The 22,591-nt window shown below is 32.7% G+C and overlaps 1 protein-coding gene across 1 annotated transcript in view; it reads right to left on the bottom strand.

The window, feature by feature from the left end:
• Nucleotides 1-517: 517 nt before the first annotated feature.
• Nucleotides 518-22,591, bottom strand: part of LOC129225951 (zinc finger protein 569-like) — a 36,715-nt gene continuing 14,641 nt past the window's right edge. Inside the window, exons 4-8 of the mRNA XM_054860503.1 lie at nt 15,326-15,582; nt 12,786-13,033; nt 5,750-5,987; nt 2,797-3,222; nt 518-1,309 (exon numbers count right to left, since the gene is read on the bottom strand). Of these exons, the coding sequence (XP_054716478.1) occupies nt 581-1,309; nt 2,797-3,222; nt 5,750-5,987; nt 12,786-13,033; nt 15,326-15,582 (1,898 nt within the window). The 3' untranslated portion in view covers nt 518-580. The remainder of the gene's footprint in view (nt 1,310-2,796; nt 3,223-5,749; nt 5,988-12,785; nt 13,034-15,325; nt 15,583-22,591) is intronic.

Raw genomic sequence — 22,591 nt, 5'->3', positions numbered from 1 at the left:
TCAATGAAGGTTGCAGCAAGGGGGGTTGAGGGCTAGAGAACTAGAGATGTAAAATTTTTGGAACTTTTGAGGAGGTGGAAAAAAAAAACAGTTTTCTAGAAACATATTTTTTTGCAAATTAAAATGCATTTAACAGCTGTAATTTCTTAGAAAACAAACACACACACAAAAAAAAAAAGAGAGAAAAAGACATAAGAGATATATTGTTGCCTCAGAGACCAAGACATATCTTAGAGTTTGCATTAACTAAAGTTAATGTTTTCATGTGCGATACTAAACATAAAAAAGTATTGAAAAATAAAAAAAAGCTTACAAGTATAAGTAATATAAGTTTCTGAATACATAATTTTATGCGAGAAATTTCAAGATTTTCGTTTTTTCCTGCCCGTTCCCATCTTTAGTCAGAACCGTAGTCAACACATATTTTCAATCCTGATTTGCTAGTTTATACACATGCAAAGATTGTTACAATCCAATTCCCCCCCCCCCCCCGCTTCCCAGAAGAGAAATTCGGTATAGAGCATATTCAGGATATTTGAAATGATTTTATGAATTGACTACCAAAAACAAAAAGAGTAAATCAAGAACCAGTTTGACTTTCTGCACTTATGTCTTCTTCACTCAATTGATCATTATCTTCAAAAGATTCCATATTGGCAATGACTAAATCACTGGTACTGCAAGCAGGCAAATTAGTACTTTCTTCATCTTCCTGCAAAACATTGCAAGTTAGTGATTCACTATCCTGCTTAACAAATTGCACACACTCCAAACCTTCGGCGGCATCAACTTTAGCTTCGTCTGTAGGCAGTAAAAGTGCAGTGGAACCGTCTTGTTGTTGTATGGTAAAATAGTAAGGTTCGTTTTCTGAGCTATCATTTGACGGTAGCTGAATCGTTATTGTTTGGGTTCCATCCGAAGATGTAGTGCTGCTGGTAGGTATATTGACTGTAACACCTGCAGGCAGATTTACAACACCACCATCTTGGCTTATAGCATTAAGGCAGCTGTAGATTAATTGGGCAGCTGTCATGTTTCCAGGAAGAATGCCCTCCAGTTGCTGTAGTGCATTGTCAGTCAACTGCATCTGGACAGAACCTTGATCACTGGATAAAATGTCAAAGGTTTCTTCCTGTTCAGTTGTGGGTAAAGTGGAGGACTTGATAACGTTTTCTGTTTCTCGTTTATGATCAGACATATGATTTATGAAGTTTTCTTTGCTCACTGATTTAAATGTGCAATAAGTGCAAGAAAATAAACCATCCATTCCGGGATGCTTATTTCTTAAATGGGTTTTGTACGATATGGCCTAGATAAATGAAATGAAACTATAAGTATATATCTCACAAAAAACACAGGACACAAAATATTTTAAACAATAAATTAAATAACTGTCTTTGAATCTTTTTTAAAAGATCATATTATTAACTTAGTTACTGTGATTTTGATAAATTAATTTTACAGCAGAAGTAAAATTATAAACCTCCATATCTTTAAACTCATCCCTTCATTAGGTTATTACTTTCAAAGAATTAATCTTTTTGACTTGTGATAAACATATATTATGAAAACAGTATAAGAGAATATTTAGTTTTGTAAAACAAACTCATTTTGAGTAGAATTAGAGACACAATTAAACGTTTTATATAGCATGCTATGCAAAATAATAATACAAATTACAAAGCTGAAAACAGCTGAACTGCAAAAAGGGGACTACACGACTAGCACTTTCACCTAACAAAAATGATTGTCAAGTCTCCCAATTTTGGTAGGAGACTACTCCCTATTTTTTATTCTTCTAGAAAGATTTCCTAGTTTCTTAAAATTTAGCTTAACGTTGTAATATTTAAGTAAAAATTTTGGGACTAATCTAATCTCTCTAATCTGTTTGTTGCATTACTTAACAGTGTGAATAGGTCAAATTTTGGTCTTTCTGCACTACTTTATAAGTTGGCTGTCATTGAGAATCTATAGTATGCCCTCCCCCCCCCCCCTAAAAAATGTAGATTTGATTTGATAAAAGGAGCACTAAAAATAGATCAAGTTCATTAAAAAATATAATTCAAAATACATTTTTCAAAACATTACTTTAACTCATTTGCTATTAAACTTAGTTTTTTTTTTTTTTTTCGCAATTATTAGAACAAGTATTATATTTTAAGAAATACCACTAAAGAAATTTGCTTTGTATTAGTTTGCAGCACCTGGGCCAGAAAATACAAATTTAGGTCTTCAGCACAAACCCTCCAGGCATTCATCTCTGAGTAAAGTTTTTAAAAATTAAGTACCAATGAAAGAGAGTCAGAATCTGTGGGGCAAAACTTAAAATTATAGAACTTTTAAATTAAATTTAAAAAAAAAAAATACAAAACACAATAACTATGGGATGAAACAAAACATGTTAAATTGAATAACTAACCTTTGTGCTTGAAAGGCAAAATAATGAAACAATGCATAAAGGCACAAATTAACAAGAAAAACAAAGAACCACTTTTTAAATACAAAAGTGAGCTTATGGATGAAAAGGCTTCCATCAAAGCATTTTAATTTAAATTATCAATTTTATTCCATTTTTATAAAGTTATAGAATTTTTCTTGAACAGAGATATAATAAAATTTCAAGACTGGGATAACTTCTTCCTTATTAATGAATATAGTTAATGTCCCACAAAAATAATATTCAGTAAACGAATGTCAGTTTTGGTACTTTTTATAAAATCACAGTAAGAAGAAATCAAAATTGTACAGCTGCTTCAAGAAACACTAGATACAATAGTAAAAGTGAGAAACACTTACCTGAATACAGGCATAAGGACAGTGTGGGCACTTGTATGGTTTTGCACCAGTATGCCTCATGCGATGCCTCCTTAAGGAGTTATGATCACCTGTTCTGTAATCACAATGTTCACACAAGAAAGGCTTTTCTCCCGTATGTTGACGCATGTGCAGCTGCAACATGGCTTTTCTTGCACTCAGATGACCACAGAATGAACAGGCATAAGGTTTCAGCTTGTTGTGAACTGCTTGTTGGTGCTTCCTCAGACATTTCGTGTCGGAAAATTTACGGTTACAGGTTTCACATTCTTGCTCACTGTACCATCGCTTCTGGGGAAGATTCTTACGATCCAGATGGGTAACGAGATGGTTACGAAGTTGGCTGATCTGCTTAAAGCCTTTGCCACACTGATTACAGATGAAGCCTCTTTCCTCACTATGTATTTTCTAAAAGAAAAAGGAGCGCAACATTAAGTTATTGATAACAATGCATAAATAAGCATGATAATTATTCATGATTGATCAAAGACCAGAACCTGAGTTATGTGAAATCAGAATAAAAAGTGATATGATTATAAAATAGCAATGCAAGTGACCTGGATTTTAAAATTATATGACTTTTTTTTCAACTTTTGTTCATGACAACATTTTTTTGCATTAAAAGGTCTCTACAAGGTATAGTTAAACCCTCATATTGATGTAACATTTTAAATACTTTGTCAGCATCTTTCAACACTTTTTGATAAACTGGCTAGGGTCAAAGGTTTTTAGCCTATCTATATGGGGGCCACTTTTTTACAGAACTGGTCAAACTTCTGCTTTATTTCTGTATATGAATTCCTAGCAGTTTTTTTTTTTTTTTTTTTGTATATGTGTGTGTAAAATATTTGAAATTGACCCAAACAAAGCTTTTTTTTTTTAAAACGATGAAACTTTATTTGATACAAATAGCTTTGGTCCACAGTTAACAGATCTGTTTGAATTTTTAATTTCTTAAGGCTACAATGGAGTCTTAAAATTCAAAAAACGGTTCAAAATTTTGATTTTTCATTTTTTTATTAAATTAATCTTTGAACTGCGGGTTATTCATAGCAAAAAATTTTTTTTTTTTCAATTTGGACTATTTTTACAGAAGTTACAAGCTGTTCTGTCAGTGTGATATTTTACATTTTGTGAACAAATGTTTCTTTTAAATGCAAATATCTCATAATCGTAGGAAAAAAATACACAAAATCTTTTAATTGTTCACAAGTGCCGCTGCATACACATGAGAACAATTGAATTGATAAAAAATTTCCATAACACAAAGAAGATACTATTCAATCATGAGGAGTCCTTTTCCTAGAAGAAATTGATATTTTTTGAAAAATTTAGTAGGGTCAGACGGGGCAATCTTGGGTCAAAATACCATAACATCTTAGTATTTTCTTAAGTATAAAAGATAAAATGATTTAATTTGGCATGGAGTAAGCTTACACAACGCATGGAGTAAGCCTACCCCTTACTCTTTTTTTTCCCCTTTGGCAACAATTAGTTTTCACATAAAGAAATTGTACATTAACAGCATACAAATTTTAATTATTTCATTTGCATATTTGTTTCTACCTTTACAGATTCAAATTTTTGTTGCAGAAGAATTGAGAAATGTTTTTCATAATTTAGTTCTACTTTTTCATTACACTTGAACGCTTGAATTTTAGAAAAAATTGATTGAACTAAAAGTATTCCTAAAGTAAAACAAGGTTCATTAATGAGTTGAAATTCATAGATATACAGTGTCTAACAGCTGTAGATAATTTGATCATAATTTTGTAAAATAATTATCATTATTATTATTATTTTGATTAAAATAAACAAAACAAAGCAAATACAGTCGAACCTCGTTATCAAGACACCTTTGGGACTGTCAACAAAGTGTCCTCATAGCCGGAGCGACATCATAACCAGAATAGTTTAAAAAATTCATAGTTAAACATTAACCATAAAATTAGATTTAATAAAGAAATTAATATTGTTTATTTTTTTAATTAGATTTAACTAATGTAAATTTGAATTATTGGTGAATACAACAAAAGTGATTCACAAAAAAAATCCTTCACTTATATTTTTCTGTTTGTTTTTTTTCAATTCTACAATACTTTCCAATTAACTGTTTGATAAATTTTTGAATAACATTTGTCACACTCCTTCTTCCACGAAATTACCAGCAAGAAAGAAACCAATTCAAAACTCTTTTCACTTTTGCCCACAATTTGATTAGATTTTGACGGCTAAGCCCCACTTTTCCCTTTCTAATCCTTTTATCCACTATAAGAGTTGTGTTTCCCTTTTTAATCTAATGAGGAGCCCCTTATCTCTTTCTCTCATGGGAGAAGCTTGTTGCGACCACCTACAGCTTAACGTAGCTATGGTCTTTCTCTTCTCTTGCTGCTTTCCTCATCCAGTATTGTAATCCACCTGCTTTGAATTCCTTTCTATTGTTCCTCTTGTCAAAGTCTGAAACCTGTACCTTTCAGAACTTATCTACTTGCCCCCACCATTCTCGAGATGTCATGCTAGGTCAAATCTCTAGTCAGAATCCAAAGTTCCTACAACAAACTTTTCCAGATGTCTTCATTATTTTACTGAACATTTTTCAATTGCAAAGAAATATTTGATCCAGTCTGCGCAGCTCGAAGCATCGTCGTAACCAGAGTTGCACGAAAAAAACTGTCGTAAAATCGGGAGCATTTAACATTGAATTATATGGCATAAGTTCGGAACTTTGAAAAAGTGACGTGACATCCGGAGTGCCGTGAAATCCGGGTTTCGCGATAATGAGGTTTGACTGTATACAAAAAATATTACGCATTGAAAATTTAGGAACAACAGCAAGACATTCTTTTCATTTCTAGCATTAATAAAGAATGACGAAACTAGCTTGTAGAATCGAAGTTGACTTAATTATGGAGGAGTGAAAAAAAGTGAGTTTTACCCTGTGATTGTCAACTTTGAAGAAACTGTATGTTTTGTAATCACACTCGGAGCATGAATATAAATCAACATCTATACCATGCTCCTTCCAGAGATGCATGACTAGACCTCTCCAATATTCAAACTCTTCTCTGCACTCAGGACACATAAAACTCTTCCCGATATCTAAGTGGCTCGAGTAATGATAGTGAAGGTTTTCTTCATTGCTGAATCGATGACCACAGCCACTTTTCATGCACCTACAAAAGTGTAATGCAACATAAAGCACATTTATTGCTAAATATTTACCACAATTTTGGATTTATGTGATGTTAAAAAAGCTACTTCTTAAATTCTTCCAAAGAAAGAATAATAATAAAAAAGATTAAAGAAACAGTTTAGTTTTTTTTTTTTTTTAATTTACTTTCGGCAAGAAAATGCAATTACTTCTGTGTTTCCATTTTTCTGTAAAAAATCTAATTGATGAATCAACATAAATTTAGAAATATTCAGTGGTGTTCCCATATACGCCGTATACTCTCAAACATTTTTTAGACATATAGCGTATAGCCTCAAACTTAAAAAATTTTCATTTAATGACACATTACGTATATGATTGCGTACACATATTGTGCGTAATGGATTACTGAGAGTATACCCTCAGAAAAATAGATGAGAACATCACTGGAAATATTAGCATTTAATATTAAGTATCTTTACAGAGCTGTCAAGCAACTCTTTTGCTTTGATATTTCAAATGTGGGGGGCATACAAAAATTTAAAGTTCTGTATTTGTAATAAATCTTCCAGGAACCAAAAAAAAAAAAAAAAAAACAACCATGCAGATTTTATGTGACATCACGTTGCAATGATAAAATTAAACCAAGCATTTAAGTAATAAAACTAATCAAAAGGGTACTATTTGTACTAACTACCTTAACATCTTTTGTTGAAAACAATTTAAAAACACAAAAAGTCTTGATGAAGTATAATAATTAAATCAATATTTTTTCTTCTTTATATAAAATAGGTGCCATATTCTTGAGATATAATCTACGGATGATCTGCTAAAAAATGAATTTTTTGCTGATTAGATGACGCTGTGAATAATACTGTAATATGATAAAACAATGGTAAGCACGAAATTGTTAATATCCAAGCAGTAGAATCATGTAGAAAACAAAAACAAACAAGTTTTATAAGAGCAGATGGAATCAGATTATGAAATGTGTAAAAAATTGGGTACGTGTAACAGTAGGGGGGGGGGCTACATTTTACGCTTAATCCGCAAAATTCAGTAAGTAACCATTTGTTTCTATGATTTTTGAGTATTTATTGTTGAAAATCATGACTTTTTGCAACCAAATGATCAAAATCCATGATTTTCCTCGGCTTTCCAGGTGCATGGCTCTCCAGTATTTGGATGTTATTGCTCAAATGCTTTTACAATTCAAATCTAGTCTTGATTTTAAAATCAACCACTATCGAAAGGATTTTTGAAAAAAGTCAATTAATCATACTATTTTGATAAAGCTTTATATTTCTTAAGTATTCAAAGCTAAGCACTAACGACATTTTTGACTAGTGTTTGGAGTTATTTTACTCTGAAGGAGTAAAGTATCCCTACAATGCAAATCATTTTTATTATTCACTTCCTTTTAAAAATTATTTTATTGCTTTCTTCCATGACAAATTTGTTGAAAGCTTGAAAACAACACTTAAAAAAAGACCCAGTGGCAGAAACGTTGCAACAACACGATGCGGCGACATCGTCGCGGACAAGGAAACCCTATCGCAGTTCTGTCTGTGCTAAAAAAATAAAAGTTGTCTGCAGAAAAAAATGAGCTATGTGTGCATCACATGACTTCCTTTTACTCCAATTTAATGTCATTTTCTTTATATTGGCAGTTTTAATGTGATTCAATAGTTTATTCTGTAAATATCACCAGTGGCCAAATTGAAACCAGATTTTAAAAAAAAAATCGCCAAATTTGTCGCCAAGTTGGTGACAAAACTTGGCGACCAAAAGACTGGAGATATATCGCTTAGTGTCTGCCAAATTATAACACCGAAATTACATCGAAAACATTGTTTACATTGAAATTAACAATGATCCCCCCCCCCCAATATATCGCTTAGTGTCTGCCAAATTATAACACCGAAATTACATCGAAAACATTGTTTACATTGAAATTAACAATGATTCCCCCTCCCCAAAAGGGGCAAAAGACCCCTTTAGAAACACCGGAATGCAACCAAAGGGGAGTTGCACAACTAGACCCCACTAGGAGTCTACGTACTAAACTTCAACTTTCTAGAACATTCTGTTCTTGAGTTATGCGACATAAATACGCACGTACACACATACATACGTACATACAGGCGTCACGAGAAAACTCGTTGTAATTAACTCTGGGATCGTCAAAATGGTTATTTTGCGTGTCTATACGTTCTTAGGCACTTATCCAAGTGTTGTCGAGTTGAAAAAAATCTCAACATTCATTCGGGGGTGAGCAAAATGGAAATTAAGATCAATTTTTGAGTGAAATTTTTTTCGCGAATACAATACTTCCTTTTTTGTAAAAGGAAGAAAAAACATTAATAACACTCACAGATACATTTCAATTATAACTAAAAACATTGCTACATTGCATCTACTAACATTAAATGTTAAAAATGTGTGTAAAATCTAAAAGCGAACAATAACACAATCATAGATTTATTTTTAAAAAAAATTGCGAAAAGAACCGCGGATAATCCAGCCGCCGAAAATCGGGAGTTTATTGTATTCCATCATGTCATGATCATATCACAGTCCCTTTTACTTTTCAAATGACAGACTCTAAGCCGAGTTGCTTTCCTGCGTTGACACCATGCTGGCAGCAAAACAAGTTTTACAGAACTCCACAGTGTTCTCGCATCACTAGCCTGTTATTCTGAACCTTTTATTTGTTACTTTAAGAACAAAATACCATTTTATATGATGCCGATGAACTAAATCCGAGTTTTCTATCCCTTTTTTTACATCTATCTCGTAAGATTTTCTTGTGAAATCAACAAAAATACAATATTTCCTTTTTTGTAAAAGGAAGTAAAAAGAAAGAAAAAAGCTGTCCGCAACTGTCAGACATATATTTGCATGAACTGCAAGCGATAAATAACTAATATCATAGTAAATAATTTTGCTTGTTTGTTTTATATCGTTAGCAGTGGTGTTGTTATAAAGTTCTCTGAAAATGCAGTGTAAGTACTTTTTCTTCCCACTAATGACTTAAAAAAAAAAAGCATTTATCAGAGAATTGAAATGTGATCCCTTCAAATAGGGTTACCTTCAAATAGGGCCACCAGCTCAGTCACCAGCTTTAAAATTATCGCCATTTAGTATGGTGCTAAACCTTTTCTCATCCTTTTTTTTTGCACAACTCCGAATTTTTGGTGAATGTCAGTAATATTAATAATATTCATCATTCAGACCTTTTAAATGGTAATTCTAAAACTATTTTACTTTAAACTTTTTTATTCACCATTTTTATACTTTTAATGCTTTCATTTTGAAAAACGCAATCTCTTTGCATCCGATATGAGAATCGAATTTTTACTCTTTTTTTCAAGCTAACTTTGCTTAATATGGATGCAAATAAATGAAAAGTCTATTAAAACCATCATTTCAAGATTTTAAAATGAAATTCCGTTTTTGTTTAAGAGTGAAAAATTTCAATGCTGAATAGATGATTTAATTTTACTTTTGCTGCAACTGTGTCTACAGATATTAATGATATGTTTGTCATAGGCTTCTAAAATGCAGTTCTAAAATAATTTTAAAAAATTACTTCTTTTATAATCCGTTTTTATACTTTTGGAGCCCTCACTTTGAGAATTGCTATCTCTTTGCATCCGCTTTGAGAATCAGATTTTTTGAAAATTTGATGTTTAGTATGCTTTGTTAAGAGGTAAACAAATAAATTCACCTTTTATTTTTATTGAAATCACAAAATTTAGAAGCTCTAAAGGAAATTCTGAGATTTTTAAGAGTTTCAAAGAGTTAAATGCTCAACCACTGCTTGAATTTTATTTTTTGTTTCAATTATTTAAAATATGCATATAAAAATTTCCAATTAACATTAGTAGCATAATCCATATATATATATATAAACGTGACGGTGTTTCTTTGTTTGTTTCTTTGTACCTGATGGCCAGAAGACCCCATAGCACCTACAGCCCTGAAACTTGTTTAATATAATGTGGAATAGTGTATAGGTATACTTAAGGGGGTTCCCATCTCCCAGAAAATAATGCTGCTGAGCCCCCTCCCCCCCCCCCCCCCCGAAAACCTTCAAGAATATTTTCAACGGAAAAAAGAAAAAAATATCACTTAAACACCCACTTGGAAATTTCGTTTTACAACCCCCCCCCCCCCCCACACAAATTATTTGATTTTTCACAAAATGAACTGAATTTTCACAAAAAAAATTGGACTCTGTTAAAAATCCTGGACAGATCCTTGTTCAATAGCCAACGCATGTTTGCAAAAGTCAGGTGCCCACCAAAGACAGGGGGGCCAGGTAGTCATCGGATTGCACCGTTGAAACTTTTAGGTGAAGGGTACAGTTTGGGGTTGGGGTTTTGTTCTTGAGAGCAGAGTGCTTCATGGTATTTAGGGAGGTGTGCCCTTGTCTTTGGGGGAGGGGGGGGGGAAACCTCCTGCCTTATTTCAAATAAAATTAAAAAGCTGGAATGGAATGAGATTCTTGGGGCCATAGACTCTACCATAGTAATACAAAAAAAAAAAAAAAAAAAAAAATGCTTCAGAATCCTACTGATATAAAACTGCTGGGAAATATGATAGATTGTTTAATAATTCTTGTTTTTTTCTAAAAGTTTTTAAAAATTACTTATATTATCTCTCAAAGGTGCTTTTTTTAAAAAAATAATTTTTAGACAACACTATAACTAACATAATATGTGTTATCAAACTATATAAATTAGGTATCATTTTAAAGGTATTTTCCCCTGCAATAAACACAGTTCACACATTTTGCATATATTTGTTCGGTTAAATCAAATTTCCGCTTAGATCATCAAAAGGAGACCTGGGTAGTTCAGGCAGTAGAGCGTTTGACTTTCAACAGAATGGTCCTGAGGTCGAGTATCTGTTCAAGTGGCCTGCCTTTATGGCATTTACGTATGGGAATGTGGGGCGAAGTGAAATAGTTACGATAAGTTCCTTTTTCAAATGAAACTGAATATTAGTAGGTCTCAATTAATATTCAAAAAGTTAGATAACAAAAACATTAGTAATGACAAAAATAATTTTTCACTTGCAACAAAATGTTACAATATTAAATTTTTGAAAATTGCTTGTATTATGATATTCTATGATTTACAGATGTTATTTTTTCTAGACTGGAATAGATTACATATGTTACAACATAGTTAAAATATTACTAGATCTGTGGCATTAAAACCAGAGTAAATATTTCACCATTTCACTTTGCCCCACATCCTCCAACTTTGTGTTTTACATTTTAGGCGTTGATATATATTAAATTTTCAATGGTGCAGATGAAGAATCCAGCTTTCTTCTTTACTTTAAATGCACTTAACTGATGAAAAAACATAACTAATATTTAAAGCAAAGCATTCTACACTTCATCTAGCTTGATTCCACCAGGGGTAGAAGTGACCGATTTGTCACATATAAGACATTTTCCACAAAAAATATAGGAAAAATATAGGACACATTATATGAATAATTTTGCTATGAAAAAAATAAATAATACATATCATATATTATTCAGTTATTCATTTCAATGATTTTGTTTTAAAAAAAACCTCAAAGAAAATACCTTACATCTATAATGACTTTCCTGTAGTTGAAAGAATAATTTTTGAAAAAAGTGTACTTTATAGACTAAATAACTAAACAAATTTGAACAAAGATAATTTTTATTTTTTCTTCCTCACTCACGGCCCAAGTACTAATTCCACTGCTCTTAGATTTTATATCTAAACTGAACCCTTTACCATTTGTATTAAGAACAAACAGAGATTGAGAAGAATAACTCTGACGTTTTTCAGAGTTTTCTTTATGCTTGAATGTTTTAGCATGCTGCCTCAATTGTGAAAATCAACTATTGCTTATGGGCACTGAACAGTTGCAAAAATGGCAAAAAGCGGTAAAATCATCTTTTCCTTTAGTGCACCAAAATTTGTAGAATTAATGTCCTCCTGGTTCAACAACTCCACACGAAATGTTGTTAAGCGATGCGATTTCGCCATTACAATTCCACTTATTACAACAAACTACGTTTTAACATCCATAAGGAACTAACCATTCCACGATCTCAAAATTCCACAAAAAGAAAAGATTGCAAAAAGAAAATTAGAACATTCCGATCAGAAAATGCACTGAACGCAAAAATATATCAACGAAAACCATGATAGAAAACAAAACAAACGGCTGTTGCTCCCCCCCCCCCCCCCCTCCAATGCAAAATTCTAAAACCAACTTCAGCCAATGAGAGAAGATGCCTGTTGCAGAATTTAGTCAGTTGCGTTTTTTAATTTGAAATTCGTTTGAGCACGTACTTTCAGCGAAAAATCCGATGTCAGAAAGTTTATTTACCGTTCTTTTTAAAAGATATATATGGTATAAAACGGAAATATAAGACATTTTTGAAAAATATAGGAAATATAGGACGATTTTGATGCTTTTTTTTTGAAAATATAGGAAATATAGGATATATAGGACTACTTCGACCCCTGTTCCACTTTAAAGAAAATAAAATTAGAAATACTAAATATCAGAACAATTAACTTTGAATAGATCATATGAATCTCCAGTTCAAGTAAGGTCTATTCATAGCATAAACATAAAGTTAGTTGCACTACCTATTAAAAATATCACCATTTAGGTCGAGAAAAGCAAAAAGTCAGAGTAAAGCAGCTTCTACAATTAATAAAAATTTAAGTTGAGTTATTGAAACCACAAAATAAATAAATAAATATAGAGGAAAAGTAAATGTAAAGGTAGGATTGTTTGCATTAAAACTGTTTACCTGAAGCTTCTGTCGGATGTATTATCTCTCCGAGTCTTTTTTTTCACTCCAAAATCGTATTGCTCCTCAAGAGCTTTTGGTGGGCGAGACTGTCTTTTATTCTCATTTACAGTGGCAGCTTTAGTGCTTTCGGAGCCTTCTGTTGAAGTAGTAGGTTGAGCAGTTGCGTCTGCACTAGGGCGTGTCTTGGGTCGACCTCTCTTTTTAGCAGGCTTGGCTTTAATTACTTCAAACTTTAAATCATGGTCCTATAAAACCAAAAAGAAAAGTACATTAAGACTCTATGAGACCAGAAGAGCACAACTTAATCAAAATAGGTGAACACAACAGGCAGGGTTCATACTCTATTTGGATGAAAAAATTCCATGACTTTTCCAGGACTTTTTCATGACCTTGTTACATGAAAAGAATAGTACTATTTAACATCAAACTTGCCTTTTTTTTTTTTTTTTTGGAAAAGAGCATTAGCAAAACTTCTATGTGAATGACACTACCTGATTGAAAAAATTTCAGTGTACACCTAAAAAACTGAATAATTCTTACCTGTTTTCATCGTTTAAGTTAAGCAAAACTACAGTGAATGATGCTTAAATGTCGACTATTTTTTTTATAAACAGGCAGAATGATAATGATTAGGGAAAAGGTTGAATGAATCATTACCAAGTTTCAATAAATTTGCTTCAAAAGTTGCCTTTTAGTGTCAACTTGACAATTTTTTGGTTCTTTAAAATAAAGCCACATTCTTTAGTAAATTCATGTTTCTAAACCAGATATTTATTTAAAAAAATAAAAACATTACAAAGTAAATAAATCTTTTGATTTAAATGTACTTGTTTACTTATTTGTACATTTTCAACTGCATATAAATTAATAGGTTTAGAAATTCCAGAACATGTTTGAATAATGACACTGAATGTACCAGTGGGTCGCATGGATTAGTTTTGCGGGCCGTATATTGGGCACTATTGTTTTTGGGCATTAGAATTCCCCTATTTCTGTATTCTATTGCATGACTAAAGATTGTTCAAAACCTTCAAAAAATTGAGATAAACACTGATAAATTTTAAAATAAAGATTTAGGGGTGATGGAAATGAACTTGGATGCAATGTTTTTTAAGATCGTTCAATCTTCCAGTTTAAATAGCTTTCATGGTGCAATACTAAATCACTCAAGATTTCTAATACTCTTGTTAGTTACTATTACTTTTTCCCAGAACATTTTTCCGTGACTGAAATAAATTTCCATGACTTAGACTGAAAATTTCAATTTTTCATGACCAGGTCTGAAATTTGCTTACTTTCTTTCCATGACTTTCCAGGATTTCCATGACCCGTACGAACCCTGAATAGGGTCATCGTTATAGTACTACGAGGGAAAGGTGAAAAGTTCTCAGCCTGATAATGAAAGACTGCAATTATCAGTTTAAAAATAGTTTTCTAAATAGTCTCTTTTGACTTCCACAAAGTTAGCCCAGCATTGCTTAATCATTAGTATTCTTTCCCGGAAAAAAAAAAGAGTCTGGAAGGCTGTAAAAATATTTATCTCCAGCCAGGGTTGGCCAGATTGGACCCAATGTTTTTTTTTTTGAAAAAAACCCATTATTTAGCCGATTTTTTGGGTTTTTAAAAAATTTTCTGAGAAGTTTAAAAAAAAAATTATTTAATTTAAATACTTTCACAATGTAAACTTCTTTTTTATTTGGTCTTCACCAAAGACAATGGACATAAAAAATAAATTTTGGAACTTTAATAGTATTTCTTAATTCTTAACGGCATTAAAAAATACTTCAAAGATTTTAAATAAATATATTTAACTTTTTACTTTAACTGGTCAATAAATAACTCAAATTATCTTGACTAAGTCCTGTCACGTCTGATTTTCTCAATATTTGTAGATTGTACAGAGGAAACTACTCTAGCTAAAAGGCTTTCATGTGAATTGTTTTCTGCAAACTAAAATGTCACAAATCTCAAACAAACAAGGTATTTTTTAAGAAATTAACAGGTTTTACAAACGGTCGGACAGAAAACAGGATAGGATGTACAGTATTTTCATTATCTTACGCAAAAGTGTAATATTTGTTACTCTGTACACAGAAATAGAAAAACAGGCAACATAAAATTCAAAGAAATGTCTTGATTAAGCTGGAATTCAGTAAAAAAGGATTTAAACTACTTGAGGTTCTACAGTAGTTCATCAGCATTCACCAAGTGTGGCACCTATCTTATGCAGAGCTTTAGCACTTTTCGTTCTTTGTGCAACCAAGGGTGCCATATGCAAAATTTTAAGGGGGGGGGGGTCAGATGTTTTCCTCCTGGTTTAGCAGGATATTTTCCAAGCAATGTAAAACATGATGAAAAATGTCTCAAATCGGGAAATATTACACTCATCAGTTTAACCAAAAAAAAGAGGGGGAGGTGGGGGGGCATCATCATTTGATGCATACGATACAAAATTATGTACCTCTTTTAAGAAGGCATTTCAACATTCATTTTTAAAAAAGTCTCAATAATTATCTAGCAAAGATTTGTTAACTTACATTAATCATGTGTTGTTTACAATCATCCAAAGAAAAAAATCCTTCATTGCATGTCCCACACAAAAAAATGTGCTTCTCCACCGGTTCTTCCTTGGGTGAAAAAGTTTCTTCAACAGATTCTGCTTCAAGATCGGAAAGCTCTTGATCAATCTCCTTAGTAGCCACTATTTTTGGTTCTACAACAGGACTATTTGCAGCTTTTAAATGGCTTATATTTGCTGAGCCTTTTCTTTCTGTACGTGGTAAATTCTTGGGCTCTGTATAAAAATAAATTGATTGATAAAAAAAAGTAACTACAACATAACATTATGCCAGTAATGCTGAGACTTAATTTAGATTACTTTGACATACATTAGTGCCAAATGCCCTTGATGGGTGCAAGATGCAATTATGAAATGTGTGCCATGCATACTAGTAAATAAGAAAAGTGGAAAGAAAGAAGGAATTTTTGAACCCTATCCCTAAAGACGTACCGCTAAGCACCTATCATGTCGACTTTATAGGTCCAATGCGTCAACAAACAAGAGGTACCAACACATCCTGACAGTTGTTGACGCATTTACGAAGTTTACCTGGCTTTATCCAGTTAAATCCACTTCTGCAGAAGACGCACTCGACAAACTGAGACTGCAGCAGAAGAAATATTGGAAATACTAGAAGAATAATAACCGACAGAGGGCCAGTATTCACAGCTAAGGCTTTTAGTGACTATTGCATTGATGAGAAAATACAACATCTGCTTATAGCAACTGGAGTTCCGCTCGTGAATGGCCAAGTAAAAAGAGTGCACGCTTATACTGGTTCTCAGTAAGTTATCCATTAAAGATCCTACGAAATGGTATAAGCATGTAGACAGATTACAAAGGATATTTAACAGCACCTCCAACAGAAGTACCAAGTGGACTCAATTTGAATTGCTGATTTGTACTACTATGAGAAACAAAGAAGATCTTCATGTGCGGGAACTGATAATGGAAGAATTTGTGGAAGAACTGGCAGAAGCTCGAAATCTACTTCGGCAAGAAGCAAAGAAAAATATCCAGAAAATTCAGGCTGAAAACAAAAGAACGTATGATAAGAAGCGTAAAAAAGCTCCAGTATACCAAGAGGGAGATTTAGTGGCTATCCAAAGGATGTCGGAACTGGTCTAAAATTATGGCTGAAACTTTTAGGACTGTACAAAATAAAAAATGTTAAATCAAAAAATAGATATGAAGTAGAAAAAGTAGGTAATCATGAGGGCCCTAACTTAACGATTTCATCCGCTGACATGATGAAATACTATTCACGAATTTAGGATTGTGTTTCATTCTTTTTGTTTTGTTGTATTTACTTTCGTTGTGATTTATGTAAAGCTTAATTATGATTATTTTCATACATCGAAATCTTATGTCAGTCACTGAGGCCAGTTCCTGCAAGATGGCCGAATCTGTAGGAAATAAGCTGGCAACTGAATTATCTAGCGGGGAGTTCGATAAAGAGAGACACCTTTCTATGTTCCGTGATGGCGGACGTCTTTTTCCCGGCGTGTGTTTTGTCTTGTGCTTTGTGTTGAAAATAATAAATATTATGTGCCGTCACCTGGTTGCAGTTCTTTGCAAAGGATCCTACATCCTACTACAATGAAGAATACGAGTATCATTCAAAATACCTCTAGACAGTACCATAAATTCTACATTTATACCCTAGCTTTTATCTTCGTTTGCTTGATAGGGAGCCATACCATGTTTGCACATCTCTTTCTGTTATGGGAATGCATTTTTATCTACCAATGTGATAATCTGCTCAGCTTTATAAGAGGTTTTTTGCCTGAACATGGTTTTAGCTACTCCAGACTCATGAGCATAAAGCTAGAGCGCAGCTGCTATCTTTGAATGTTGTAACTGACATTTTTGGTGTTTGCTTACAATTTGGTGTTAGCTCTGGCCATGGGGCGGTAACTTGTAGTTGTATATCCAACTGAGGTGCATATAGTGTTTTCAGACCTTAAAATGTTTTGCGAAATTATATTCTTCAGTTTACTATATAAGTTTATTTCAAGTAAAAAACCGTATTTAAAGTTCTTAATTTTTCAGGAGAGGGAACCGCCACTGCTGGTATCAATGGCTAATCATGGCCAGGGCCGGATTTAGGGGAGGACAGGCGAGGCTACTGCCCCGGGGCCTCCACAACATAGGGGTCCCTACAATAAAATTTTTACGAAATATCCTAACTTTCACGGGTGAGCAAATTTTACATTTTTTCTCCTCTTTTAATTATAATAATAATATTTAAAAAAAATAGTAACTTCAGGATGTATTTATTATTAAAGTGCTGATCGAAAATATCGGATATATACATATATATCAAAATATTCGGATGTATATCTAAGTATCGGATATTTTCGAAAATATGATGATCTTTACGAACCCTGATTATGGGCCTCCACTCCTTTGTTGATTCCATCCAGTACTTAATAAATAGGTTGGATTAGAGTTGTGTGCTTTTGCTTTGTTGATTTTGTATAATTTTTTGAAAATATCCTATTGTTTGCTTTTGTAGGTATAATAATATATTAAGTTTATTTTTAAGTATATATTTAAGTATATTTTTTTTGATTAATTGTCTGTTTGAAAATCTAAATAATAATTCTTAATTATAAAAACACTTTGTAAGTGATAATATTGAATTTCATCAATAGCAATTAAAGTTTTAATTATTAAAAAATACATAAAATTTAAAAGTATAATTGTAAAGAAATTGATAAACATTTTTGCTTGTATTTTTATTTATTTAAGAGACTTTTCTAAAAGATCAATTCCACATGATTTCATTGAATTCATTCAGTGGCCTGTTCAGCTCCATGAGTGGGGATGAATGGGCCAAATTTCTATGCTTTTATTTTCCATTATCATTCACAGTAAACATTTTCTAATCCCACTAATATGACTTTTTTATGTAACTACATAAGTAAAGTAACTGAAGAGCCAATTCTGAGCAAAAAAAAAAAATATATTAGAAAAAAAATTACAAAAATTAAAAACCAAAAATTGGCCCATTCATTATCACTCTCCCCTACATGAACCTTACGTCATTGCCAGCAAAATAGGGTAATGTTAAGGCGTTGGCCTCTTACGCCTAAAGGTGCAGGTCCGAACCTAGTTCTAGTCAATGGAAGATGCGGAAAATCAACACTAAGTATTTCGCTAATTATAAAGTACGAAAAAGGTTCTTTGATGTTTGACATGAGTACTTTCAGTAAAATTAAATTCCTAGTACAGTTTTGCATTGAAGAGAGTTCAGAGTCTTCACCTGGGGGGAAATTGGGAATCAAAATTCTTTTGGTTATAGAATTTGTGGATCAAGAGGCTACCGTATTTTCGGGTCGCGAAAATCTGTAAAAAAAAAGTAAAAAAATTGCCGGTGCGGCAGATACAGTGTTTTCTTTTTTCAAGTTTAAAAAAAAAGTTGAAAATGCTGCTAACAGATGACACCACATCGTTTGCTTTCATTTTGCGAAATCCTTCACCCTTGAGCGACAAGTTAAGCAAAGAGGGGGGAGAGAAGGTAAGTCAGCGATTGTATGTGTTTCACTGAGGAGAAAAATGCTGATTCACGTGCGCAAGCAAGCCTTATTGCAGCGGAGCGAAGGGACAGGAAATCCTTCGACCTTGGGCAACAAGTAAAGCAAAGAGGAGGAGGGAAGGTGAGTCAGCGCTTGCACGTGTTTCACTGAGGAGAGAAGCGCTGATCCACGTGTGCAAGCAAGCCTTATCGCAGCGGAGCGAAGGGGTTAGGGAGAGGAGGCAGAAAAGAGTACTAGTAAGAGAGAGGGATGGATGTCCAGTGTGTAAAGGAAATTTACCACCTCTCTCACAAAAATGGATTGCTTGGTCAAGCAACCTAATGGGAAACTTGTCTCCTAGCTCTAATTTTATTATTCACTTACATCGTCTTGTTGCATCTTTTGCTGTCGTTCGTGCGCGCATTTTTGGCTCATCTTTTTTTACAAAATGTTTTTAGAGTTGCTTTTGAAATGGCTTCTAAGCAATTGAAAAGTTATACAGCAGCCTTTAAGTTTAAGGTTATAAAGGCAGCAGCAATTGGAAATCGATTTGCTGTCAGAGTTTGGAATTGACGAGAGATGCCTTTGCCGTTGGAAATCGGATAAATTAACCATTGAAAGTGACGGCCAATCGAGGGATACCGAAGGCAAAAAGTGCAAAATGGGAATTTTTAAAAACATTTCATTTTTGTTAATTAAAAATACTAACGAGAAATAAAAATTTTTTTTATTTACATTTAATCCAGCTTTCTTTACTACTGATTGTGCTTTTCAGTTGTTTAATGCTGGGTGCGGTGCTTACACAGGGTGCGGCGATTATTCCCGAAAATACAGTACATGAAAAAATGGGGGGTGTAATAGGAAATCGCGACAGGTCTGCAATAGAAAAAGCCTCTAATGCAACCCTTTTGGGGGAAAATATTTACTATATTACACTGCTTGAAAAAATGACAATTTTTTTATGCATTATAGAAATGTACTTTCATGAGATTTGTCAGAAAAGAAGTTGCACTTTTCTTTCTCTTAAGTTGGTCCAAAATACACGTCTCAGTTTGCATTTTAAATTCAAATTCTGTATTTGGAACTATAAAATCTTCATAGTTCTTGTTACATCCAGCAATAGATTTGCAAACTGTTACGAGAAACAAATGTAAAAATGTTTCATCAGAGAGGTTGTAGTGATACAAAAAAATGATATTTAATATTCAATTAAAATTTGGTCATTTTGTCAAAGACTACTAATTTTAAATTAAAAAAAATCGGTACAGATGTGATATCCCCCCCCCCCATTTGGCGACATCCGATTTTTTGCACAAAATTGAAATATTTTTTTCGCCAATGAGGCGATAATTTTTTAAGCATGGCATCCCTGGTTAAACTAACCTGTGTTTGGCAACGCGAAGGCAATCTTGTTCAAACTTTTTTACTTGGGTTGTTTACTCGGTTTCACGTAGGAGAGATACGTGTTGTTTCGTGCAATATACCTTACAGGAAAGCTTATTTTGTGTTAGTTTAAATTCAGTAGTTGTGTTTTGAAGTAAAAACATTAGAAAATGCCAGTTTCTTCAAACTTGAACGTTAATTAAAAGTTAACTCCAACGTGGTGTATATCTGTAACGTGCCATTGTCATATGATGTTTTGTTTTGGACTGCGTGTGAGGATTTATACCATTAAAAGGTAAGTTCTTTATTTTAGAATTCAAAAAAAAAAAAAAAACCTCTCACTTCCGAAATTCTTTGTTTTTTACAAATCCTTGAGGGGTTCTTATAGTTTTTAACTTTATTTTTACTGTATGTAAATTAATTTTACAAAAATAGTACGGTTATTTTGTTCTAAAAGTTAATTCTTATCGATGCCACAAATTATTTAGACATATTCTATTAACGTGCCTCCTGTAGGTACTGAATTTCTGAAAATAAGTTGACTCCAACATTTTATAAAAATATAAAGGTGTTATTTTATGTAAAATATAATAGGTATTTTGAGAGCATGTCTGTATAGCAAATAAATGTATGGTATTTTTGTATTGTTTATGTTTGGGATGTTTTGTTGAGACATTTCTACTTTTCATACATCGAAATTTGAGTAATTAAGCGCTTTTTTGGCTGAAATAGTTATGGATTTTGGGGATGTTTTCCGCTTTAAACATCGCGATTTGAATCGCTTTGCTCTTTTTTAGCAGAGTATGAGGAAAGTTTTGGTTCGATGAAATGCATGTTGGAAAACAGCTTTCATTTCTATTGGTACATATTTCATTGGTGAGCTGTTATAGTAATTTGTCAATTTAAGCATTTTAAATACTTTCTAGTAGTTGTTCTTTGTGTACAAAACCTTTCTAGTTTCTGGTATTTTTGAAGCGTATATTCGTGATGTTTTTTTGTTGTGGTTTTATGTTGTTTTTATATATATTGTGTTCTGAAGTGCTTTGATCATGTTTTTTTATCTGATTTTTTCCTGTTGGCGCTAAAAAAAGCATCGCTAAAAACGATGTATGACATATGTCTTCATACATCGTTTTCTTGGCGATGCTTTCTTGGCGCCAACAATAAAAAGTCGCCAAGGGTGGGGTATATCACATCAGTTCCAAAAAATCTTTTAATGACCGAGATTAAGAGCCATTGTCTGTAAGGATCAAGCAGATTGTGGTTGTTGACATTTTTAATTTTCTTTATTTTTGCAAATGTTGTTCCTTATCATGAATGTAATATTTGTGCAAAATATGAGCTTTGTCTGCCTTACCGTTTTTGGGAAATTAAATTTTTAAATTTAGGGGGCGTGGCACATTTTTGCGTGTTTTTCAAATTTGCAGATTTTTAAGTTCTTGTTGCTTTAAGCGCTCCTATAATGACATGGATTTTTAAATTCTATAAAATTATATGGTCTTCGTAGATACTATTACAGCTGTCAAATCGGTGTCACTACGAGGGTGACGGCCACAAACTCCGTTTAAAAATGACCGAAAATGAATTTTTTTACTACATTCAATGCCAATTTTCTCAAAGCGTGATGACACCAACATTTTTACATAAATTCCTAGCTACACTTGCATACATCAAAAATATGTAATAAAATTGGTGTCACTATAAGGGCGCCAGAAGATATTGGAACTTTTATGAGCTAAATTTCACAAAAATGCAAATGTTTAAAATCTAACTACTACTCTCCCCCTCATAGCAGAGATCTGAAACTAATAAAGTTTGACAACCAACATGTTCGTCTAACATACGAAATAAAAATATCGGTGTCACTCCTATTACTTTCGGAAATATAATCATTCGAAATTAGTATGTTATGGAGTTATTTAAAAAAAGACTTTTCTAATTCGAATGGCTTTTTGCACGGTTTTTTTTAAACTTTAATATAAAATTACAGTAGTGACACCTAAAATAATGTTTCTAATGCTTTTTAGAAAAAAAGCTTTATAAAAAGCATTAGAAACACAGTAAATTGATATAGGTACAGGTGGACGTATTGTGTAATGTGCATTATGGCTAAAATAGTCGTACTAATATTCATATTTTTTCAACCATACTAATTTTTTATCTGTTATTTGCATTAAAAATGCAACATAATGTCTTAAATAGTGATGAACATAATGTGTTATATAGCGAGCATTCAGAATCTAAAACATAATTTGAGGGTGACGCAGACTAAAACAAAGAAAACATAAAAAATCAAATCACCTAGTTTCAGAAAGACGGCCATCTCTTATTGATATCTG

This window comes from Uloborus diversus, chromosome 7 (assembly GCF_026930045.1).
Source record: "Uloborus diversus isolate 005 chromosome 7, Udiv.v.3.1, whole genome shotgun sequence".
NCBI classification, from domain to species: Eukaryota; Metazoa; Arthropoda; class Arachnida; order Araneae; family Uloboridae; genus Uloborus; species Uloborus diversus.
The sequence above is the reverse complement of the archived record's forward strand: the minus strand, read 5'-3'. Positions and strand labels throughout refer to the sequence as shown.